The following is a 26,546-nucleotide window of genomic DNA, read 5'->3' as shown; positions in this document are numbered from 1 at the left end:
GTGGCGCTGTGGTCTAAACCACTGAGCCTCTTGGAAGGTCGGTGGTTCAAATCCTATCAACGGGGTGAGCTCCCACTGCTCTGTCCCTGCTCCTGCCAACCTAGCAGCTCGAAAGCACACCAGTGCAAGTAGATAAATAGGTACCGATGTGGCAGGAAGGTAAACTGCATTTCCGTGTGCTCAGGTTTCCGTCATGGTGTCCTGTTGCACCAGAAGCAGTTTAGTCATGCTGGCCATATGACCCAGAAAGCTGTCTGTGGACAAACGCCGGCTCCCTTAGCCTGAAAGCAAGATGAGTGCCACAACCCCATAGTCACATTTAACTGGATGTAACTGTCCAGGGGTCCTTTATCTTTACCTTTTACCTATAAGCAGCAATATAAACCAAACAGGAAATATATATTATATGCCCTTCTATCTTTTGCTTCCCCATTTGGCCTCACTCTTTTCAGACAACTGTTGCACCATGATTTTCATTTCTCTGTACTCAGGACCATGTTCACCTGCCCACTTTGGTGACCACATCGCTCACCTGATGAAGTTGCCTCTGGTCCTCAAAGTGTTAACTCCACAATAGATCTTTTAATTTTTAAGGTGGCATAAGACTCATTTGACTTGGCTTTCAAGACTCAGGGTCCCTAGACACCTTGTTGAATTCTTCAACCAGCAGGCCCTATATTTTCAGACAAGAATAACTCATACAAATTAGAATACATTTGCTCACCCTGCTTCCGTTCTGTTTTCCTGCAAAATTTGATTTCCGCCACCTTCTAATTTATTTATCAGCCACTGTGATCATTGCTGTCTAAAGTTTTTCATCTTTTTCATGCATTAGTAAGGAGTGACCTTGCCTTTTAAAAGGAACCCTGTCCGGTTCAATGACCTATTTGTTTTACTTTCCCAGTCTCTGCAGTCCCCTTTTCACAAGCTGCAAAATAAAACCAAAAAGTCATTGTACTATCTTTCTCCCCTCCCCCTTCAGCAAGCACAGCAGAAGTTAGACAAGAAACCCCACATGGGTATAACATTTGTGGAGAGAATGTAATTGAACTGGAAAGGAGGGTATCTGCAGTACGTGTTTGGGTACATTTGTGTCTCACTGTGTAAAATATGACACATTTCAGCTGCTTTCTGGTGGTGTTTTATGCCCTCTAGTGGGGCAGAAGATTATTGTAGCACATTAGTTTTCTTCTGCTTTGGCTTTATTTCATGGGTAAATTGGATTCATTCCTAACTCTTAACCAGCAAAAAAAAAAAAAAAAGATTTAAAAGTTTCTGTGCAGAATTCACGATACGATTTTTACTTTTCAGCTGAGAAGTATCTTATAGTCTGTTCCTAAATTAAAAAAATGCACCAAATTTAATTCTATATAACTGATCAATAGTTTAAATTTTTCCTTCTAAATGAGAGGGAACAGCGTCTTAGCCCCTGCCCATCTATTACTGTAGGGCAATTTAGAAACCTTTTGAGGGACGAGGCTGTGTAAGTCACACTTCCTCATGTCTGACTGCCCATCCTTATGATGTAATCTCTGAAGTGCTACTCTCTTCCAGCCCATAAAAAGGAGCACTGCCATCTCAGAAGGGATGCTAAATAAATTTAACATCCTCCAGGCAAGAGGTTCATGGGGTAGGTCAGCACCAGACTTAGGGCTGTGTGTGTGGTTCCCCCACACAAGATGCTGAGCCAAAGGGGCACAAAATAGTAAGAATAAGAAAACCTGTGTTCATATGTGTACCTACTCAAAGTAACAAAAGGAATTACAGTCATACTATGGAAGTCAACCAGCTTAGTTCCCAAACGTTTTGGCTCCCGAACGTCGCAAACCCGGAACTGAAATCGCAAAACCGAAATTGTTCCGGTTTGCGAACAATTTTTGGAAGCCAAACATCCGATGGAGCTTCTGTGGCTTCCGATTGGCTGCAGGAGCTTCCTGTAGCCAATCAGAACCCACACTTTGGTTTTTGAACGTTTTGGAAGTCGAACAGACTTCTGGAACGGATTCCGTTCGACTTCCAAGGTAGGACTATATTGTGAAAATACGAAATATTTTTTTGGGGGGTGCACCCAACTTTGTCCTTGCTCAGATGCGATATTACCAAAGACCATCCCTGTTTTGGGTGCATTTCTGTCGAACCTAACAAAAACCTTGAGAGGATTAATGGGTAAACTCTTTGTATGCTGTGCTGAGGTCACTGGAGGAAAGGTGTATAAAAGTGATAAACAGGAATATAGAATATGCCATTGGTCCATCTATCTCAATATTGATTACATTCCTGGGGATGCTGCATATGGAATGTGGGTCAAAGTAGGAAAAGTTACTTATGAATGAAAGTAGTAGTCGTACCTTGGATCCTGAGCGCCTTGGTACTCGGACATTTTGGCTCCCGAATGCCACAAACCCGGAAGTGAGTGTTCCGGTTTGTGAACGTTCTTTGGAACCTGAACATCCAATGGGCCTTCCGTGGCTTCCGATTGGCTGCAGGAGCTTCCTGCAGCCAATGAGGAGCCATTCTTTGGTTTCTGAACGTTTTGGAAGTCGAACGGACTTCCAGAACGGGTTCCATTCGACTTCCAAGGTACTACTGTAATGTAGCTCTATCCATTAAAATTCTAACTAGGGAAATGTACACAGGTGTAGGAATGAAAATCACGGGAGACGAGTAGTAGGTGTCATGTGAGAGGCGTCTGCCGGGAAAGCCCCGGGAACTCTCTTTTATTGAATATTACAAACATTGCCACAGGTGTGCTTGTCGCTGATTGGTTGATACAAACACAAAGAAACTTAATGCTGATTGGTTAACATACATACAAGGCGGGAATTACATGTGAGGGGTGGGAATTACATGTGAACATTAATCACCGGTGGATTAAAGGCTGGGAAACGAGGTTGGGACTAGACAGGCATGAAGCCTCCTAATTAATTTGTAACTAAAGATTAATATAGCATAAAACAATTACTAATGATTGATCATAACATATAACAATCGAGTTCCGTAGATGTGGTCAGCTATGCACTGAGAACAGGTCATCATGATCTTAAGATGAACTGGGCAAGGAGGGAATGTCTTGGTGTTTGGAACAGGTTCGTACAGTGTGTGCAGAAACAGAGGAAAGATTATAAGCGAGAGTTCCCGGAATGCAAGAGAAAAGAAGCAATGCTTCCCTATAATGCAACAGTTATGTGCAGAGGGAAAACATATGTGCAGAAGGAAAACTTCCCTTTACACAGGTGACTCTCAACTTACATGGCAGTCACGTTCTGGGGATAGCACTTAAGGCCAAAATCTCAGAGTCAAAACACATTGGGTTCAATGGCAGGTAGGACTGCCAAAGTCTTTTTTCCTGGACACCTGCCCTGTTTCCACCTCCTTTTTGTAAAATAATAATAATTTCAGCCAAGCCCACCAAGCTGGTTAAATATGTGTGCAAATTGCGAGTTACTTTTAAAACAGAAATCTCTCTCTTTTTTCCCCCCCACCGCAGGTATGGTGACATGGTGCCGAAGACAATCGCTGGGAAGATCTTTGGCTCGATTTGTTCCCTGAGCGGGGTCTTAGTCATTGCCCTTCCAGTTCCTGTCATTGTCTCCAATTTCAGCCGCATCTACCATCAGAACCAACGGGCAGATAAGCGCAAGGCACAAAAGGTGTGCTTCTACTTTCCATTCATTACATTCTGGGATAGACACAAAGTGGTTCTTTTGTATGCTGTACGTTATCAAAGTGAATTTGTCGTTGTTAATGAAGAAAAAAATGTTACGGCTTCAGAAGCTCTGGAACAAAAACAAAAACCATCAACTGGAAATCGGCTTTCACTCCTCCTGAAGATATAACTACTTGATTGGTTGGTTTGACACATTGAAAAAAACAACCTTAATAGTTGTTTTAAATTCATGCATATAAAAGCATGTCTCTAAAATTGCATTTTTAAACCATTTTGAGTGGATTTTTATACATTTTGAGCATGCATTATTAACGTTCAAAAATTGCAAGTATAATAGAGAGTTCGTGTGGATGGAAGTGGGGTTTGCAATGGGAACTTATAGTCTATTTCTTTAAGCCTGCAGTCTTAATTTTTTTCCTGTATCTGAAATATTGATAAATCATCTTTCATTCTGCCTGATTTCAAGGTTGCTTACAATGAGTATCTCTATATGTGCCTATATGAGAAAAAAAGACCTCACTGAAACCAGTAAGATTCAAATCTGAGTAAATGTGCATAGAATCGACCTCCCTGTGGGACCTGAACCATTTAAGATCATTTATATGGGATGTGATACCAGTTTAAGTGGTTTGTTGGGTGAATTACATTTATTTTCCCAAACAACAGTGTTTATATCATTATTGTTGCTATTAGTTTACTTAAAACAAACAAAGCTAAACCCTTCATTTTCTCTCATACCCCCTTTCCAGCTGTGAATTCAAGAAACCTTTAATTTCTGCACAGCCAAGGAATTATGAATGAAGTGTTCTTCATAATCAGTAAAAAATCAATTTCACTCCAAATGGCCACGGGAAACTTTAATTAACAGCCTGCAAAAACCCTGGCTACCTAGAGAAGCCTCGTGTGATATTTTTAATAAAAGGTGCAGTAGGTAGGAGCTTAAGGAAAAGGTGACTTTTGAATCCATTATTAAGCCAAGGCATTTCACATGATTGTGATCTGTTAAGAACCTTTGCTTTGTGTTGAGTATTCTTCATCTCTTCCTTTATTTCCTGAATGATTGTGGAACCTGCAGGAGGGTGACTTATCTGAACCTCCTCTTTGACGAAAGCGTAGTATAAGTGGATGTACCATATACCACTTTAGGCAGGAAGAAACAGCCTATAAAATATAAAAATCTATTTGAAAAACCGCTTCATTAATTCCTGAAATGCTCCCAGCGTTTGAGGAATACTTTAGAACTACCTCACCAGGGACCAAAGTGCATTTCTACATAAGCCACATAAATATGACTTTCAGATTAAACAAGTTGTTAGCTTCACTGGAGACGTGAGGATATAATTAAGCAAAGCACTTGCCCTACATTTTCATATAGAACAAATGCTAAGTATAGTTTGCACTCAGACAATTATCCCTTCAGGAACCGTAAATCCTCTTTCAGTCATCATACACATAGATCTGCATGAGTAGATGAGGGAAAGACACATTAAATATTGGTGCAACTCGTAACTATCTGAACTTTAAGTAAACCCAGTTCCAAAAATATCGTCCTGTCTGTGAATGTGTGGGAGAGCCAAGGAAATCCCAAAGTCTCTGTTGATTAAGACTTGAGGTGTGAGAAAATAGATAGGTAATTGATGCTCTGCAATCTCTGGTTCTTGGGAGAGCATCTCCAGGTCCTCCTCACTGGGGGCAAGAACAGAGGTCCACCCTCAGTGTGGGGCACTGGACCTCATATTGTTGTAAACAAAATCTGCCCTTTTCCCCTTATGGGGTATCCAAGAGCCCGTATAGAGTCCTTACGTGGGTTCCCTATTGGTAGGAGAAAATTACAGAGACCAACCAGAGAATATTGAGAAGCAAAGCAGCTAGTAAGCCTGATCTTTATTGATCTGTTGCAACAGGGTCCTCACTCACCACAATGCAGGAGGGAGGAGGAACTCAGAACAATGGCGCGCAAGGCCTTATATAGACATTTTAAATTCCCTGCCCTGGAGCTCAAGACCACCCCTCCATACATCATACATACATCACAGAAGGGGTGTAACCCAAGACCACCGCCCACAAACATCATACCTACATCACATAAAAGGTGGTCTACAACAGAAATTTGAATGTTGTTGTTTTTTCTGTCTGCCAAGTTATCTGATAATGCCTTATCTGATTCCTTTTCTGGTAGTCTTTTCCTGGTAGTCTTTCACCCTTTGAAATGGTCATTACTAAATTCCTGTAACAAGGAAGGTGTTTGTTTTTTTTGAGAGCCAGTGTGGTGTGGTGGTTAAGAGCGATAGACTTGTAATCTGGGGAACCGGGTACATGTCTCCGCTCCTCCACATGCAGCTGCTGGGTGACCTTGGGCTGTCACACTTCTTTGAAATCTCTCAGCCCCACTCACCTCACAGAGTGTTTGTTGTGGGGGAGAAAGGGAAAGGAGAATGTTAGCCGCTTTGAGACTCCTTCAGGTAGTGATAAAGCGGGATATCGAATCCAAACTCTTCTTCTTCTTTTCACCTTCTCCCTCCTTGCAAAGAAACATTTGGTCAGCTGGGGAGTGAAAATGGTTTCGGGACTGTCTTCCTGTGCTGCTTCAGACATGTGGTTTATGTATGTGTTTGCTTGGTACATTTATGAACATATATTATATATCTAAGACCTTAAAATTCTTATTGCAATATGACTCCTCCGTGAGACTGCAGAAAGACAGCCAGTGTCCCTCCACTGGGCCTCAACTTTGGAGTAGGCAAAAAGGTGTTCCAGAGGGTGTGCTGGGAAAGAATGTGGATCCAACAGATCTAAAGCACTCCTGTTCCCCTTACACCCCCCTCCCACAAAATGGGGGACAAACTATACTGTACTAACTTTAGCATACCCTCCCACATTTCTCCAATGAAAAGAGGAGCATCCTATTCCATCCCCTCCAATATTTCTCTGATGAAAAGAGGGGTGTCCTATTGTGTACCTTATTTCACTCTATATTCAATCAATGGAAGGCAAACTTTTTTTAATGAATAAAAACCTAGAAAGCTGGAGTGAAGGGGAAACACCACCCATCTGCTATGGTGGCATGAGTTCATAGCTGTGAACTTCTCCCTTTTCTTGTGAGGAATCCTATTCGGAATAAGGGAATTCCCCTTAAAAAAAGAGAAACGTGCATGAGCTTGGCAGGGCATAGGAAAAGGTTGCCCCATCCACTTTTGGATTGTTTCATGAATCCATTTTCTTTGAAACCAGGGAACAAATTGGTCTCTCTCTCCCCCCCCCCTTTCTCTTTCACATTAGAACATCAAGGCTGTAAAGAACGAACACTAAGCAGCAAAACTTCATGCTTGATTTTATGTGAATAGTAGATAGTTAAAATGCTATTGAAGTAGAATCAAATTTACCTCTTTACAAAAAAAAACAAACCTGACAGATTTTTATCAATCTCAAAGGCTAGAAAGGAAGAAAGCAAGAGAATTTCCAGTCACTATTTATTGTAGGGCTGTGTCCTCTGAAATATAAGGAAATGTCCAAGGTTTGAACAAAAAACAACAGATGTTTAAAGGTTCTGCGCTGGTGATGTATTATGATGCAAATGAGAGGGAATACACCCCAAACCCAGGGCCCAATTTGTGTTTACTGGATATCCAAGCGATCCAGAAATTATTCACACAGAATAGATACACTCTTTTGATGTTATAGACTAAGAATTCATAGCATACAAGGAAAAAGAGATTGAATTCAGGGGGTGGGGTTCTGGAAATAAAGCTGGACGCATTACTCCTGGGACATGCAGTTTTTTTTGCAAGTAGGCAAATGCATTCACGTTTGTCACCTATCACCCAACCTCTGAGAATAACAGCATTTTTTGAGCTTCCAGATTCAATATCCATTAGGGAAGTTGTGAGATCATGTTCGCTGTTAACATTTGGAGACCACAAAATTCAAAGGGAGTCCCGTTTTCCCCGTTTCCAAATTCATTAAAGAACTGAGTAGCAGAGGGGTGCCATTTTGACTGTTTGCCTCATGTGAGTGAATGTGGTGTAGTATTTTAGCCAGACAAAGAGATGCAGTTGGCAGGCAAACGTGGTACAAATTCGTCGTACAAGATCAATAGTTGAATTCAAGACACATACAAGGAAGGGGGCCTGCGATTCCAGAAAGTTCCCTTTGTGTTGGCATTTTTGAGCTGTATGTGCAGGGAGAAATCTTAAAGCATCTTTCATCTTAAATATCCTGCCCTTCCTCCAGAGATTGCCAGGCTCACAGGTGCCTTTACCCAGCATCAGCATTCTACTGATTAAGGGAAGAAATGGGAAAAACATCACAGCCAAGACAGATGACTTGCTCCAGTAGTACCTGCATTCCCTTGTTTTGAACTGCGGCATATGTGTGCGTGTTTTTTTCCGTCCTGTTGCATGAAGAGAAAAGTGCTTTGCATTGGCAAAATCAAAGCCCAAGCCCCTTCAACGCACCTGACAAAACACTCAGGTGGCAGGTGCTAATGGAAAAAATACAGTTCTTTTCACTCTCTGATGACATACAGAAACCATCCATTCTCCACCTGGCACCTCTCGGGGACTAAACATATTAAATCGCCCCAGTGAATTCTGTCAAAAGCAGCTGAATATGAACAGTAACTGATAAGTTCAATTTTGGCAGCCTGTTCTATGATTAGTAGTACAGTGGCAGCATGAGAGAGAAAAAATGACAGGAGTAATTTCAAGAGCAACTAAGTGATATTTACTGGACATGTATTTGCTTGGAACACTGCTTAGAAAAGAGGGAATTGCCCACAGATTGCACCTGCCAGTAATGTCGCATTGCAAAGATTTAATATAGCTAAGGGCTCTCTTCCACAAAGCACTAGAGGGCCTACTAGAAAACATGCTGTTCTGTTCCTCTTTGATTTTACACATACAGGTGCACACACACAATGAGTCTATAGCGCATAGGAATATACTTGACCTCCATTTTGTGTGGACTCTTAAAGCTGTCACATAGCCCAACTTGATGACAATCTGTGTGAGGATACCTGGGTGGGATTCGGGGCTGGCCCTGTCATGAGTTACAGTGTGGCATTTGCCTGAAATGTCCACTTGTGTGTGTTTTTAAACTGTGGGATGTTGTTACTGTTTATAATAATACCTCAGATGCTGGGATGTCTTGGGCTCACCTTCAACTGAGTGGCGTGCATGGCAACATTATTTAAGGTTGCCATATTTCAAAATTGTTGAGTTTTTTTTAAAGGAAACCACAGAAATTATTGAGCTTTCTTTAGGAAACCCCCCAAGCTGTTGAGCCTTTTTCCATAAAAGTTACAAGAATTTTTGAGTTAGGGGCTTTTTTAGGCATTGAAACCCCCTATGGGTGCTAATGGAAGAGTTCTTTTTCCCCTATGGCAGCCATACATTATTGTTTGATTGTTTCATACAGATCACCAGCACTTGCCCGTGAGGCAAGGAGAGACAACTGCCTCGGGTGGCAATACCCACCTGATCCAGCCCCACAGTGACCTCTTAGCAAATAGGAGGCGCTGCTGTTCTCCTCCCACCCTTGTTCCCGATGTAGATAGTTATTTCCACCTTGTTCCTGATGTAGCTCTTCATTCGCCCCTTCCTCCCCGACCAGAGGGACGCCATTTTGTGGCTCACCTCAGGTGCCAAAATGTATTGGGCTAGCCTGCTGACCACAACTTAAAATTCACTCCAGTTATTGCATAATGAATTGTGATGCCAGTTGGCTTTTCCTCTGTACCGTTCAATGACACTTGATTCATCAGGAGTTACTTTCTGGAGTTGCGTGTCATCCTCATACTTTACTAACCAGCTCAGCATGCATTACACTAAGATTACTTAAGGCCGCATCTTACAATGCAGAGGCAGCTTGAAACTTCGGTTCATGACGGCTGCACCTTTTAACTAATTTATATGTTCTTTAAGAGTATGAAATACTAGAGTGAATGATTAGGAAGTTGGAGACTGGGGTTCCAATCTCTACTCAGGTATGAAGCCTACTAACTACTGAGTGATTCTGGGTCAGTTACTATCTCTCAGCCTAACCTGCTTCACTGAGTTGCTGTGAGGATAAAACGGAGACGAAGAAAAGCATGACCACTACCTTGAGCTCCTTGGAAGAAAGTTGGCATATAAATGTAATAATACAAGCCCCATCTGCATTATATGTGTAGAACAGTCTCATACTATTTTAAGCTGCCATGGTTTTCCCCAAAGAATCATGGGAACTCAAGTTTCCTAAGGGTGCCGAGAATTCCCCTCACAGAGCTATGATTCCTAGAGTTCCCTGAGAAGAAGGATGAATTGTTAAACCATTGAAATTATAGCTCTATGGGGGCAATAGGGGTTTTATCAACACTCAGTAGAGGTAACTCACAACTTACACACATTTAACTTCTGAACGTTCAGCTTTACATGCTTGGCAAAAGTTAAAAAATTTAAAAGTGGGTGGAAAGGGGACAGGCATCCAGGAAAAAAAGGCTTTGGCAATCCCACCTGCCATTAATCCAGTGTGTTTTGACTAGACACAATTTTGGTTGTGCACGCTATCCCCAAAAGTTCCAGAACATAACCCCTGTGTAAGTTGAGAGTTGTCCATACCCTTATCAAGTTCCCATGATTCTCTGAGGAAAACCATGGCTGTTTAAAGTGGTATGATATTGCTTGTGGTACAGTGCAGAAGTGGCCAAAAATTAAATAAATACTCTTAAGAGTCTGTCAGCCATTATCCTGAGGTGGCAGCTTAGAAGGGTTTTGACAGGCGTTCTTTGCCCATAGTATATTATGTGTAACTGGTGTTGGATCCTTCCTTTCCCAGCCCCCCAAACTGAGCTCCATAGCAAACAAACAAACCTGCTCAGAACAGCTATATGGTGTAACACTATCAACGCATGTGGAAAGTGATGTATCCTACTTCCATGAAGCCATTGTAGATCTTCAGTGGAAGTTACCGTAATTTGGCTAATACAACTTTTGTGCTTTTGCCTATGGATACAATTCAAGGATTCTGTCAGTATTTATAATTAACAGTGCTTGGGGGGGTAGGAGGGACGTCTGCCTCATTTCTCCCCCAAAATTAACTTGGTAACTTGTTTTCTTAAAAATGAAGCACTTGAATCTTAATGGAACAAAACTGCAGACCAGCTTCTTCCAACGTGCTTCGTGAGTCAACCTGGACTGCCACCTAAAAAATATTCAGCGCTTGACTTCAGATATCAAACACTAGCAGCTTAAGCACATGAACAAATTCAATATGGCTTCACCCAGCGCACACATTTTGCCATAAAAGTAAAGTGACTGGAGAGAGTACAACTGTTCATATTCTGAGAGGTCAGGGGAAGGCTGTTTTATTATCTGCCATGCATTTGATCCTATGAAAATTGTTCCTTTCTAACAGAACTTGTAATCTTTAATGTTGACTTCCTGCTGTTCAATTTACACATCTTACTTGCTCAAGCTGACATTCTTACTTTAAACTTCTTCTTTTTTGCAGTCTTCTTTGTTCTCCCTCGTGTTATGTCCCCTACTTGAAGAGCAATCTTCCTTCTAAGTTGTGCTGGCTAGCGAGCAGGGAAATGCCTGCCCTAAAAATCCCTTCCCACCCTGTCACAGATTTAGAATTATAGAACAAATATAGAGAGAGACTTTGGGAAGGTTGTAATGCGTGGCTTCAATGAAAATCCATCAGCCCTGACCCTGGAGGCATGCAGCATCTGAAATGAAGCTTCAGAGCACTGACTCTTTAGTGCCTCACAAACTCCAATTAAAATGAATTTTTTAAAAACATTAATTTCATTTATGGGGTCAATACAAGGCTAGGAATCAGTGAAACTAGTTGCTGGGACCTACCAGGACTAAAATATCAGCCCTGATGAGACTCCTACCCAGCTGTTATCAACATGGGACTGAGAGTCACTTAAAAAAAACAACAGCACAGGGGATTTATTTTATTTATTTAAGAAATGGCTCAGCTCTCCAAAGCCAATCTTGAATTGACTTAGAAATGACCTGGGGGGTGGTAAATTTCCTCCAGCACTCCACTTCCTAAAACAGGACCACCCTCTTCTCTTTCCTTACCTGGGCAGGTGCGGCAAAGGACTAGCAGAGTCCTGCTACTCTTCCCCTCCATAACTTCTCTCCCTTTCTTTCCAGCAGCTTATTGTGCTGGGGAAAGGCATGGAGATTCATATTCTTCTCATGGATTGCCTCCTTAGTTCTGAGAAGACTACAAAGCCAAAGGATTAGCATGCTACAATGACAGAGAGTGGGTCTCCCCATGAGCCACCACTGCTCTCATCACCACCACCACCACTGCCCAGATAAGTAAAGGGAGAATATTTAAGAGAGTCGGGGCTTGAAGTACAGTATTGTCTTTGGGAGACAGGGAGACCTGGTGTGAAAAGAAGAAACAGGAAGCCAGGAGTTCTTCTCTGGCTCGGATTTAAATCTGAGCCTGAGAAGAATTTTAAATTCGCCTTCCAGTCCCCTGAAGTTATTTCCCAAGCCCACTTCAAGAGCAGCATTTCTAGTATCTGTGCCTTTCGCTTTGCAATCTAGTATGTTAGCCAACCCCTGATAAATTGATGGACCATCACAGAAGGTTGGGTAGAACCCGAGGTTTTGCACCTCTGATTTATCATAGCAATGACACAGGTTGTAGAGCCAGTCATTGTGCCTGAAGAGCAATCACATCCCTAAATGGGACCTTGAGACATCAATTTGAAGCTTCAGGCCCAACTTACCATTGTCTACCTGCCAGTCTCCCACAAATCTGCCTTCTCAGGACAGTCATTCTTCTTAGCCCAATCCAGGTAAAGGTCTGTCCCAGGCTACATCCTGCATACTTGTGAAGTCGTTGCTGCTAGCTTCTGCCAGTTATTATAAATTAAGCACAGCTATAGGGATGCGGGTGGTGCTGTGGATTTAACCACAGAGCCTTGGACTTGCCGATCAGAAGGTCGGCGGTTCAAATCCCCACAACGGGGTGAGCTCCCATTGCTTGGTCCCTGCTCCTGCCAACCTAGCAGTTCGAAAGCACGTCAAAGTGCAAGTAGATAAATAGGTACTGCTCCGGCGGGAAGGTAAACGGTGTTTCCGTGCACTGCTCTGGTTCGCCAGAAGTGGCTTAGTCATGCTGGCCACATGACTGTACGCCGGCTCCCTCGGCCAATAAAGTGAGATGAGTGCCACAACCCCAGAGTCGGTCACGACTAGACCTAATGGTCAGGGGTCCCTTTACCCTTTACCTTTACCTATCTGAGAGGGAGACAGGGGGTTGCACCATCAAATGACTATCCGGAAAATAGAATAGTCCTCAAGAAAACTGAAGTCAACCAGGCCTGGCATGTGCAGTGTGTCTTAGTTAGAAAGTCACTTCAGAAAGTTGTATACAGATGGGCGAGCCGATCTGCACCCAGTCCTTTCCTTATCTTACCCTCCCTTATAATAGTTTTCAACAAAGTTGGACTAGTACAAATTTGATGCATAATTCAACTGAAGAATCGCCTTAGTCCTTGGTCTCTTTGGCCTGTGATATGAGAAGGAGAATCCAAATGCTTTGCTGAGAATGGCTCCATATTAAACACTGATGCGTATTTTCTTTACCCTAAGGGCAACTGTTTCTTCTATGTCAGTTCCTGCAAAACTGTGCAATTATCAAGAAAGACATATAAGCCTCCTTTTCAAGTGTTATGGGATATATGAAAATGGGATGCAGCACTTGTGTTTCCAGTGTCAGCATGTGTGACAACATGCAAAAGCTGTCACTGTAGAAAAGAGTTGTCTATTAAGTATAGCACTGAAGATAGCTCTGTAGATAGCTTGAGAAGAGTGTCAGAACTCAAGAGCTTCCATCTAACATGATTTGCTTAGACCACTGCTTCTTAGCCACAGGGTCTTACACTTCTTTATACTAACCCTTGGAACATTATTGTTGATGTTTGTGCTTTGAATTTAAGGTGGACATTCCTGGATTGCCTTGATAATGGAAATTAAAAGTAGGTTATTCAAATACGAAGGTTTTCGTTTGAATTCTTCGGTGTTTGGGGCATTTATCCAAGCAAAGTCCCATCAACCAGGCCTTGTTGTGTGTACACTGTTGTCATATCACAAGGCCCTGTACTCAAAGAAATTGAGATCCACTGGTTTAGCTCTCCTTGTGTTATGCAGATGTTCTACCACAAATCAGAACGTTCTGAGCAATTGTGTGTGGCACCTCACAGCAGTTTAACAGCGGCGCATTCTTTTTGGTGTATTGTCCTTTTCTCCGAAGGAACCTTTAGAAATGGAGTAATTAAAGGGAGATGAAAGCAGCATTTCTGACCTTGACGTACAAGCAACAGCATGATCCTGGTGACGGAAAAATGGAGAAACAACATGTCTAATGTGAAAATGCGTGTAAACACCATTCATTGTTCTCGTTGGCTGATGCATGCTGAGAAACAAATGCTTCTTGCTCATTTGCATTGTAAATCTGAAAGCGCCCGCACCTGAAAGCCCAGTTGAAAGAGTCCCTTCCGTGATTAGGGACCTTGCTATTCACAGAAACGCAATTCCAATTAGCTTTGTTATCTTCCTTTGAAAACAGAATGAAGGATACCAAGGCAAGTGACATTTCTTTCTTATCCTCATTCCTTCCCCCTTCCCCCAACACAGAAAGCCAGGCTCGCTAGGATCCATGCTGCGAAGAGCGGGACTGCCAATGCATACATGCAGAGCAAAAGGAACGGCTTGCTCAGTAACCAGGTAATGAGTGTGTGCATTCTAAATTCGGGAAAAGCATTCAATAAGAGCCCAGCAATCCATGTTCTGGTTCACACCAGAGGCCTGAGGAAGGAAGCATTGTGCTTCCTAAGAGGAAGCTGTGACAGCCAGGTTTCCCTTGGGACTCAGTCAGCTCTTTGTCGAAGGTGATGGAGCCTTGCCCGCTCAGCTCTGAAAGCAGCCTTCATCCTCTGAATCTCTGATACAGCTCCCAAGAGTTGGTAGCTGCCATCCAGAAAGCATCTCCCCTTCGCATACAGACAGGGGCTGGATCTACACACAGATATAAAAAAGTTAAGAGGTGGGGGAAAAAACCATTATATAGCTCTCTGCAATTTTCCATTGGCTGCTGTACAGTGCCCCCTGGTGTCACATTCTTATAACGCATTTATAACGTTATAACTCACCAGGATAGATTAATCCAGGCAGACACACCATTAAATAGCATGGACCAAATGCCTGCTGGTCTCCACCAAGTTTCATACTGGTCTGCAACTTTGATGTATAGTATATTACAGATGACTGGTCCCTGCTATAATGAGGATGTGCTTGCATCACAATCCCTCTCCTGGAATTTCTCCCCTCTTGATCTGTCCGTTCCTGACTCCTCTTGATCTGTCCGTTCTTATTCCTCTGCTAAATCGCACATTATTGCATCACATACGTTAAAGGGCAGGGGAAGAGATGGAAGACAGAGCGTAAACCCACATCTAAACAAACTTGTGAGCAGCAGTTTACTAACCTGCCCACTTTAATGTAAGAGGCGAAGTCATCTGCAGCAAACAGCAGGCCCTTTATCACTAGCAGTTCCAGAATTCTGCAATCACTTCCCTCAAGAGGTGCAGGTCTGTATTCTTTCCTCCTGACATTGAGGTGATTTTCTAAAGCCCATTTATTCAGGAAAGCTTTAGAGCATTAAGAATTGCTGGCTAGCCTTTGAGACGCTTTTAGATCATGCTGCAAAGTGTGCAGCTATGTTACTTAACATATGGAGTTTGTTACAACATATATTGATGATAACCAGCGTAGACGTATTTTTTTAAAAGAATTAGAATGTCAAAAGGATCCTTCATAGAGGACAGCTTTGATCAACAGCTACTGTGGAGGGCAAACCGGTCATTTGCTTAAATGCTTCCACTTTTCTTGGTCTTAAGACCGAATACTTCACCTGAAATGAACTGCGAATCAGGTTATTAGCAGGGATGGGGGCTCATTGAAAGGATTTTTCAAGGAAATCTAATGATCAGTGGATATGCGCAAATTATTTTATATTAATTGATATTTCCACAAAACAGATCTCTTTATAAATTGTCCAGATGTGCTCTGATCAAGAATTTAGTTTAAAGTCTATTCCTTCACAACTGAGAAAAATATAATATTCAATGTATTTACAGTTATGCGGTGATGAACAAGAGGTCTTTGTTAGCAAATCTGGTTCTTCCTTTGAAATCCAGCACCACCACCTGCTGCACTGTCTGGAAAAAACCACGGTAAGATGATAAACCTGCAGCTTCCTTGTGATCTGAGAAAAATAAATATGGTGTTGATTTCCTGTTCTCTTGTTGCTCTTAGTTAAGAACTACTCTGATAAAGTAGATTTTCATCATACTTAGCAAGTGAAATTTCATGAAGTGGCAGTTTCCTGAAATTATTTTGGTGGCAGAATTTATATGGAAAAATGGCACTCATTTGTGTTTTTATTAGCTCTGTTGAGAATACCGCTGTGCTTAAGTGATTAATAGCTCAGTTTAACCTATGAACAGCTTGATCAGATAATTCGCTGGCTGAGTTGCATACTCTCCAACATTTTTCTGATAAAAATAGGGACATCCTATTTCATCATCATCATAATTTTATTATTTATACTCCATCCATCTGACTGGGCCACTCTGGGCAACTTCCAACATATACAATATAAAAACATTAAATATTAAACATTAAAAAACTTCCTTATGCAGGGCTTTCATTCAGATGTCTTCTAAAGGTTGTATAATTACTTATCTCCTTAGCTTGGGGGTTGCATAACTCCGTACCCTCCAACATTTCTCTGATGAAAATAGGGACCCCCTAATGAAATACAGGACATTCTGGGATTAAATCAGAAACTGGGACAGCTTCTGTAAATCTGGGACTGTCCCTGAAAAATAGGGAAACTTGGAGGGTCATCCGTAGTAACCACTGTCTCCCTCCAGCAAAGTGTGCAGCACTGTTCATACTTGCCCCTTTCCATATCCTGAACTTCGCATCCCCGTTCCTGAGTGCTGACAACAAAAAGAAAGAAGATAGATCCAAGGGGAAATCTGAACATGCTGGCTATTGGAAATACAACACCAGTGCAGGAAGTTCTCTCAGCAGATACCAAAAATGCCACATGACAATTCTGCTGGCAAAATTGTACTAGGTTGGCTGCAAAAACTCACTTCCTCCAATGGAGGAAGGCTTCCTGACTTGGAGGAAGCTCCCTTTGTTGGAAGTAGAGAACTTCGAGTTCAGTAGTGGTTTTATTATATGCATTCTCTTTTTCGCTTTTGCTCACTGCAAAATAGAAAACGTAGCCTCTTGTATTCCGCACTGGACCATTATATGGTGTTTGTTTTCATCGCTTTCAATGACATGAGCCTCATCTGCTCCTGGAAGCTCAGTCAGGTGTGGATGACGTTCCTGTGTTCAGAAGCCACCTGATGTCTCAGGGCCGCTGCCTTGAGTTTGGTGGCTGAACGAGTCTGCGTTATGAGGAGTTCCACAGCACCAGATTTGATCCCTTTTAAAAATAGTGTCCGTTAAACATGAAAGGTTGGCTTTTTTGTGACAGTGCTCACCCACAGGAAGTACTGTTGCTTATTCTTTTGACCTGCATGGCAGCCATTTTGTGCTGGCACACGCAGCATTCCGATCGAAAGCATGAGTGCTGGCACCTTGGGTTTTTTAACTTTAAAAAAAGCACAGTTATATGTGCACTCCTATTTACCACCCATACTCTACACTGTGCCGCATCCTGTTTTGAAGCGTACATATAGCAGACTGAAATGCAATTCAGAGTGTTGCAGCATGAAATTGAGCAGAGTTTGGGTCTGCCAATTAGCAGCCCTAATGATGCAAATTTTTTATAAGCTATAGAAATCTGTAGAAATCTGCAGCCCTAATGATGCCAGTTTTTTAATAAGCTATAGAAATCTGAATCAGAAGGGGACCTTGTTTTTGCTACTTGCCTTATTTACTTGGGCTCTGTGCTGCTTTTGTTTAAACTGCTTTAAGTGAAAGTTCAATTGGCAGTATTTTTGTTTTAAATCTTTTACCGATATGGCTGACTGTGATATATTGGGCAGGAAGTTAACGATATAGAAGAATTTGGGTCCCCCCCACCCTTCCTTCTCCTGTTATTGTGCTTCTGATTACATTGCTTATATTTTGATACGGTTCTAAATTATTTTAAATGTTGTAAGCTGCCATGGGAAAACATTGTATTTTGAACAGTTGGGCTACTAAATTTATTAAATAAGCAAACCAGCTCTCTTCCCATGAAATATGAACGAGGCCAAATCTTGTGCCGTGGGGAAACTTTCATTTATCACAGCCGCTTTTAGCTTTAATGCTGTTTTCCTTTCTAAATCATGTTGAGCAGAATCACGACTTCCTGGACGAACAAACCTACGAAGAAAGCTGCATGGAGGTGTCCGCTGCCAACAGGCAGTCCAGCCAGAGTCCTTCCCTGTCTTCTCAACATGGAGTGACAAGCTCTTGCTGCTCACGGAGACATAAAAAGACATTCCGCATCCCAAACACAAACCTAACTGGCAGTCGCCCAAGTAGTGTCCAAGAACTCAGTACCATTCAGATCAGATGCATGGAAAGAACACCTCTGTCTAACAGGTACTTCAGCTTAAAAATGACCCCAGACAGAGATAGCATTATGTTTGCTCTCCAGGCAGAGATAACATGATGTTTGATTCTGCCTATCAAAGAATTGGCATGGAGTGTGTGTGTGTGTGTGTGTGTGTGCCCGCGCAAAATATTGCTCCGTTTGGGGTCATAACCTGTGTTCTGTAATGTTAAGAGGAAAGCCGTTTCCTAGTCTTGAACGTAACGATTTTGAAGTGCTTAACTGGCAGAGGAACAGTGAGTGTATGTCAGTTCTATTAAATATCAAAGCAACTCATTTATGTAAAATGTTGGGCTCTACTGGAAACCACATTTTGAGAGACTTTGAGTAGTCCCATTGTGACAAGGCACAAATGAATTGAAAACACCTATGAATTCAATATGGTCAGTATGTTTACAGATAGCTGTTCACAAGACCATTTGTCATACTTCCCCTTGATAGATGACCTCATTAAAAAAAAAAAATCTTAACTGCACCGTGATTGAAAATCTTTATTGAGAAAATATTGCTGTGTAGATGGGCCCTGAACTTACTCATGGCACTGGGCAATATTGTGACTACAGGCATATCAACTGATCTCATACCATATCACATGAGAGAGGTGTTTTTTAAAAGGAAAAGAAAAGAAATCTATTAAATAAACATTATCAAGACTTAATTTTAGTCATATACTGAAAGATTCTCATATCCATAACATGTACATAATATGACTGAGATTTATGACCTTTTTTTGTAAAATGGTGAAGTCGAAATATGCTACCCTTTCAGGGCATTTTAATAAGGTGCATTGCTCTTGTGAAAGCTTATAAGCATGTTGTAATAATAGACTCCAAAACAACCCAAAGAGTAATTTGGTGCACCAAAATCTGTTGCAATTCAAGGATTTGTATACACTGACATGCGCATAGAGTTTTGCATGTGTGACATGTCCCATTTATTTCCAAAGAAAATATTGCACCCCAATATGGTGGCCTCCGCTGAAATGAATGTAGATAGACGAATTGCACATGTCTGTGACTCAGGTGTCCGCACTTATAACATCTATGATATCTAAGTTGGTTATCTAATGTTAGTAACTGAGGTCAGCTGTTCCATTACTCTCAACAGCAAATACAGCCACCTGAGATGCCACCAGTCACTAGGACCAGTATGAAGCAGTAGACCAGAAAACCGCCTTGGTGTTCTGTTCATGGTGATTTCACAGACCTGCCTACCTTTGTAGTGCTGTGTTTCTTTCTTATCTACAATGAAGACATGGTTCCTAATTGCTTCCATGTAAAATGTGTTGAGGCTGGTGGATGAACAGTAGAATAAGCATTGGAAGAGATAATAGACATTTGCGTTGCATCCTACATGCAACCGGGATGCTTTTGTGACATACCAGAATTGAATAGAAAACACTAAGCAGATGGGACATTTGTATAATTTTTTTTATCCACTGGTTGTTGTTTTTGTTTGTTTTTTTAAACTTCTCTAGCCGATCCAGTTTAAATGCCAAAATGGAAGAGTGTGTTAAACTAAACTGTGAGCAGCCTTATGTAACCACAGCAATAATCAGCATTCCAACACCGCCTGTGACTACGCCGGAGGGAGACGATAGACCAGAATCTCCAAGGTACTCAGGAGGAAACATTGTGAGAGTATCTGCTTTATAAAACAGTTAGAATAAAGACCACTCGGAAGCTGAACGGCGGCCAAGAGCATAAGATCCCGAAGAAAGAGGGACGCGACAACTCTTTGTTCAGTGGAATGGCAAAAAAGAAAGGAAATTTGAGTTTCTGGAGATGCAAAACATTTGGGGTTTTCCGTATTGAACTGTGTGCTTTGGGCAACCAAATGGAATTTCTACACATCACTTGAACTTTTCTGGAGCAAACTCTTCTGTGACTCTTTTGATTTACTCTATGAGCACAATGAAAGGTCTCCCATTGATGCTTCTTCTTACCATGAAAAATCTTTTTGATAAAATATCTAAAAACAAAAAAAATCAAAAAAACGCACCCGGCAACCCACCAGTCAGACAGTTCCAAATGAATGCAAAACCAAGACTGGAAATGAAGTTTTGATAATGTGTCCTCCTTTTTCCTGTCGATAAACCATGAACCCAGGACCAAGTGAGTTTAAAAGAGATAGTGAGAAAATGGCTCATACAATATTTGTATCAATTGAAAGAAACACAACCATAATGCATGTGAAAATTCTTTGGAGCTGTGATCTGAGTTTACTTCTGTTGTTTATTTCAGGTTAGGCATGATAACATTTTACTGTAGAAAAGGGACATTTCTGTGCACTTACAAAAAAACTGATTGTTAATGTTCCATGGTTGTGCAAATAACTTCCTTTCTTGTGGGGGAAATGAAGTATTTCTCACTTGAAACATGCATTAGTGAACTTGAGGTGTTCAGTTAGTTTAGCGTCTCTCATTCTTTTCGCTTGCTTCCTTGGTACTGTTACAACTGCAATAATTCAACATACACCTGTTGTATCAGGAATCAGGCCTTTATGTATAAAACTGCACAAATTCAGCTACACAGGTAAAATAATCACCCGGATAGACAGTAAAGTATTTTCTGTTGTATGAAAATGTTTTGAATAATTTCAAAAGCAAAATTTTTGTGTCACAGATGTTAGCTTTTGGGTTTTTTAAAAAAAGTTTATTTAATTCTCATTACCCTGTAATTCCTTAAAGCCAACCATTGCCTTTCGCTGCATTTCTATCCTCTTTGAATGTCAAGGGTTTCCATAAATTAACTGAGAAATCCTGTTTTATGAACACCATCCTTTATGTTTCCTGAAAACGACAGTCTTCCTAGTGCAGTGATACAATGTAAATCTCATCCAAAGTGACAATCACTGGGTTTAGTGATTAACATCTCTAAAACGTCGCTGTTATGTTGTGCTATTAGACAAGCTGAGCACTGGGAGACATGCAAGTTAATTTTGCAGAGGATTATGAAAACGTTGATTGTCAAATCTGTAGTTGGAAACACTTAGTAATGCAATACTCTCACAAGGATGAATGGTGAAAACTTAAAGGACCTAATTTTGCAAAAAAAAACAGTGACGTCAAAGGATGTACCCCAATAGGATTACTCATATAATTGTAGGAACAATACACAAACTTTACTGTTTAAATCTTTTTTTTCTTTGTTTGTTTCATTGTCCAAAGGATTTTTAAAATGCTGTTTCCAGAAAAGTAACTTTTCTCCACCGTTGCTATTTTGTTTAGGAACATGGTGGGTTGTTGTTTTTTTCAGATCTTCAAGATATTTCTAAGTAAGAACGTGTAACCAAACATTGAAGGTGCTTCTCAAGAAACTACTAAATAGATTTATATAGCACCTCTGCTAGAATGGGTCCTATATGATTGTGTATTAACAGATGTGTCTTCATCTAGTCATTGAATACACTGCTGTATGGAAGTAAGGGTGTCCTTACATAGTTTCTTGTCTGCAATTATGTCATATTAAAAATAATATATTGGATGTTGGTCATCAGATGCCATCCTCATCTATTCCCAAACAATTTGTCTAGTATGGGTTAGTTACATCTATTACTGTAACATTATGTGACCAGCATCACACCCAAATACATTTCACATTGCCACAACATTGGATCAGAGGCTCATTTATAAGAGAGGGGATGGGGTATGTAGAATTATAGGCTCTCCCAGCCCAGTCCTCTGGACGGATTAGCCATGCTATATCAGTGCATTAAGAGTAATAGTTCTCGGAGTGGGCAGGAAAATATCTCCCTTTGGTGTGGCTCCCCCTCCTTTGAAATTGAATCAAGGGGAAATGAAATGAATTGTCATAATGTTATACATACAAGAGCAGAGGATCACAGGGATTAAGCCAGGGCAACAGAGACATGTTCATGCAGGTATTATTGGTTGCACAGGTAAAACTCCTTTTTTGGAGCCTGGTTGGGGGTTAATAAAAGAAATTGTAGATTTCTTGCATTCTCATATATATATGAAAATCTACGAAAGCATATATATATATATATATATATATATATATATATATATATATGCAGGTTTTGGTGTCCTCGGGTGTCTTCCCGTGTAAAAGTTGGGGTGTCTAGGCGACGTTTCGACGAGGTCTCACTCGTCATCTTCAGGCTGGTGCTTTCGGCTTCTTGTTACTGGAACAGAGCAGGATATATATATATATATATATATATATATATATATATATATATGCTTTCGTAGATTTTCACGGGTACAGGAATGCAGGTTTTGGTGTCCTCGGGTGTCTTCCCGTGTAAAAGTTGGGGTGTCTAGGCGACGTTTCGACGAGGTCTCACTCGTCATCTTCAGGCTGGTGCTTTCGGCTTCTTGTTACTGGAACAGAGCAGGATCTCAGTGTTTGAGTTCCTATAAATACTGTTGAGGGGGTGTGGTGTATAGCCTCCAATGTTCTGGGCAGAGAGGAAGTTCCCAGGCTAGTGTGCCTTTTCTTCTTTTGTTCCTTAATTACTTGAGGGATATCTTGGGTGATTTCTTGAGTGATATCCTGAGTACCACTTAGGTGGGTCATTAGGTGTGGATTAGTTGCTAAAGTCTTTGTGTCTTGACCTCTTGAACTTTGTGAAGAGTTTTTCTGAGAAGATGGCTGTACTGCACTTAGTTGTGCTTTGGCTTGGCTTCGTGTATAGGGGCGAGCTGTGGTTTTGTGGCCTGTGTCAGCCAGATCTGTGTAGGGATTGCAGGGGGGTGCAGCATCCGGAGGTGCCACCATGAAAACTGACACCACAAAAACTGACACCAGATCCAGAGGCACACAGAACGCTATCACCAATCAACCACACCAGACCCAAACCCAGACCCTCTCCACAGATAAATTACAGACACCATCCAGTAGCCAAACCATGGTGGCACCTCCGGATGCTGCACCCCCCTGCAATCCCTACACAGATCTGGCTGACACAGGCCACAAAACCACAGCTCGCCCCTATACACGAAGCCAAGCCAAAGCACAACTAAGTGCAGTACAGCCATCTTCTCAGAAAAACTCTTCACAAAGTTCAAGAGGTCAAGACACAAAGACTTTAGCAACTAATCCACACCTAATGACCCACCTAAGTGGTACTCAGGATATCACTCAAGAAATCACCCAAGATATCCCTCAAGTAATTAAGGAACAAAAGAAGAAAAGGCACACTAGCCTGGGAACTTCCTCTCTGCCCAGAACATTGGAGGCTATACACCACACCCCCTCAACAGTATTTATAGGAACTCAAACACTGAGATCCTGCTCTGTTCCAGTAACAAGAAGCCGAAAGCACCAGCCTGAAGATGACGAGTGAGACCTCGTCGAAACGTCGCCTAGACACCCCAACTTTTACACGGGAAGACACCCGAGGACACCAAAACCTGCATATATATATATATATATATATATACAGACCAATGAATAATGCAAGGCAGAAAGTGAAATAATTTTTGCATCTTCTGGCATTTTTTTTCACCTAGGTCACATGTATCTGCCCTGGAAATTATCCTCTCCAAAATGCGCTCATCTTAGCACTTACGTAGTTGGTACTCAGTGCACCAGAAGTAAGTCTTTTGCCAGTAGGGTGGCCAGGTGTAAAACAGTGCGATCTAAAGACTGTGCCTAGAACTAGGCAGATAGAGGCATCTGCTAAAACCCCCTCTTCTATACAATTGTTATGGAAGCAGGAGCCCAGTCCTCCTCTTCCTCCCTCTCTCCAACCCCCATTGCCAGGGCTTATGTTTGCACCAATTGGTGGTATTTCACACGAGACGTTGTGGCAGATACTGAACTAGTCCGGTAACCCGTCAGTTACATTATGTTTCTGTGCAGAGGATTTTCAATGGGGCTTCCTGCCAGGTAAGTTTGCATAGGAAACATTACACAAAACAGTCAAATTGGTGGGTTTTTTTTGTTTTTGTTTTGTTTTATAAAAGAAGGCAGATAAGCTGTGATACTTAGGCATAATTTTAATCATTTGCATTGGAACACCCATTCATTTCCACACACTAGAAAGAGTCTACAGCGTTTGCAAGTGACATCTGGCCCTTTTTACTCAACCGACGTTTTTTATAATATGCAACGCTAGAGTTTTCTTTTCTCTGCTGTAATCTTTCTAAGTGACTCCACTGAAACCACACAATCATTTCATTCTTCAACCACAGAAACGCAGTTCCATTTTGACAACCTGCCGCTGTAACCCTTTACTCCTGCGGAATATGAACATTTTCATATAAAGCGCTGGAAAATGGTGAAGCAGCCCTTGGCTTGCCTCACCATGCAGGGAGTGCGCGATCTGCCCTGGACTCTTAAAATAAAAAGCAAGAAAGGGCAGCTCAAGGTTTACCAACTCTCCCTCCGATTAACTTTGACGAGAACTCGCTTTGTTTGCAATTTGTGTCAATTTCTGAATCTGAATCTGCAACAGCTTCTGCTTCTTTTAGTAACATTGCACTTCTGAACTGTGTTTAACGAATGTTAAATTTGCCGATAGAATATGGCAGCCACAGAAAACTCCTGGAGACTAAAGACCTGGTCCGGGAGATGCACTTTGCATGCAAAAACAGGTTATAACACAGAGATCTGCCACACCGGTTTCACAAAAGGCTTTTGTGCAAGAGGAAAACAGAGCAGTAGCACAATGATGAGATGCCTCCAAGACCCCCAATCTTGTACCCTATTGAAACCCTGCTGGGATTTAAATATGCCATCTCTAAAGATGCTACATTCCTTATAGAACAGGTTACATTCCAGCAGTGTGACCTTCATGCAACCCTCTCTGCCCCCAGCTGCCCTTGAATTTGGTAAGGATTTTCCAAAACGCTCGTCGGCCCCATCACCCATGCAAAAATGTTATATTTCCCCCCTCTGAAATTCAGATGCTAAAACTTCTTTTTGTGTTTTAGGTGATTTAAATGCTGTTTTTCGGTAGTGAATGACTTGGCGACTGTGTAAAATGCATCTGTGCTGTAAATGAAATGTAATTATTTCTGTGTATCACACAAAAGAAACCAAGGTTGTTGGAGGTTTTTTTGACAATTTTGGAGTGGGGGCGGGGAGATTTGAAACTGATATTGTACTTCGGAAAGGCGGTATAACAAGATGTGTTACGCTGAATAAATCGGACATCTGAGGAATATTTAAATAAAACTTCTGCATGCTTGAATGGGACAACTGGTTTTGCAATAACCTCATTCAGGAAGCGCTTTGCTCCTGCCTGTATTTCAAATTAACCTCAAGTGAATGTGAGAAACCTTTGCTAAAAGTCATCGTGTGATTCGAGATGCCATTCAGGCAAAAGCACCACTTTCTTCTGAACATCAATCTCTCCTCCATTGCCTCAAAATAGCACATTTCTTAAAGGTAAAGGTAAAGGGACCCCTGACCGTTAGGTTCAGTCGCAAACGACTCTGGGGTTGCGGCGCTCGTCTCGCTTTATTGGCCAAGGGAGCCAGAGTACAGCTTCCAGGTCATGTGGCCAGCATGACTAAGCCGCTTCTGGTGAACCATTTACCTTCCCGCCGAAGTGGTTCCTATTTATCTACTTGCACTTTGGTGTGCTTTCAAACTGCTAGGTTGGCAGGAGCAGGGACCGAACAACGGGAGCTCACCCCGTTGTGGGGATTCGAACCACCGACCTTCTGATCGGCAAGCCCTAGGCTCAGTGGTTTAACCCACAGTGCCACAGTGACCAAGAGATATGGCATAAGCATCTCTGCTTCCAGGTATTTAATGTGCCTAGGCTACTTATGGACCACAAACTACAGTGTAGTGTTGGCTAGAGGAAAGCTGTGGTGCAAAAGATACAATCTGCAGGCTTAGAGTCTACTCTCACTAAAGCCAGGCACCAGTTTATTTCAGCACAAATAAAAAAACGGCACTTTGGGCAAGTGAAACCATGGGACAGAAGGCAGTCAAGATTGAATTTGATGCAACTGATGAAAAATTCTGATATATAGCATAAGCAAATATTTCTGTATGGGAGAAAAATTACAACAGAAATCATGAATGCCTTCCATATGGACAGGAATAAATCCCCATCTATTTTTGTAGTTTAATTTTTTTTAAGTAGGCTGTGGGCATCTACGTAAATTGGCAGATTAAAAAAGGGCTCCGTTAAACACGATCGCTCCAAACTATTTGTACTTACGTGTTGCCAAAGCTTTCCATCTAATGTGTCTAGACAAAGCTCCGTTAAGTGAAGTGAAAGAACAGACGAAGAACAGAGACCCAAGGAGGCCAAATTT

The 26,546-nt window shown here is 41.7% G+C and overlaps 1 protein-coding gene across 1 annotated transcript in view; it reads left to right on the top strand.

Moving 5' to 3' along the window:
• Positions 1-20,159, top strand: part of KCND2 (potassium voltage-gated channel subfamily D member 2) — a 289,437-nt gene extending 269,278 nt beyond the window's left edge. The window contains exons 3-7 of the mRNA XM_081928980.1: positions 3,488-3,650; positions 14,317-14,406; positions 15,819-15,914; positions 18,047-18,294; positions 19,782-20,159. Of these exons, the coding sequence (XP_081785106.1) occupies positions 3,488-3,650; positions 14,317-14,406; positions 15,819-15,914; positions 18,047-18,294; positions 19,782-19,959 (775 nt within the window). The 3' untranslated portion in view covers positions 19,960-20,159. The remainder of the gene's footprint in view (positions 1-3,487; positions 3,651-14,316; positions 14,407-15,818; positions 15,915-18,046; positions 18,295-19,781) is intronic.
• The last annotated feature ends 6,387 nt before the right edge of the window (positions 20,160-26,546 follow it).

Source organism: Podarcis melisellensis, assembly GCF_964234715.1.
Source record: "Podarcis melisellensis genome assembly, chromosome: 10".
Classification (NCBI taxonomy): Eukaryota; Metazoa; Chordata; class Lepidosauria; order Squamata; family Lacertidae; genus Podarcis; species Podarcis melisellensis.
The sequence above is the reverse complement of the archived record's forward strand: the minus strand, read 5'-3'. Positions and strand labels throughout refer to the sequence as shown.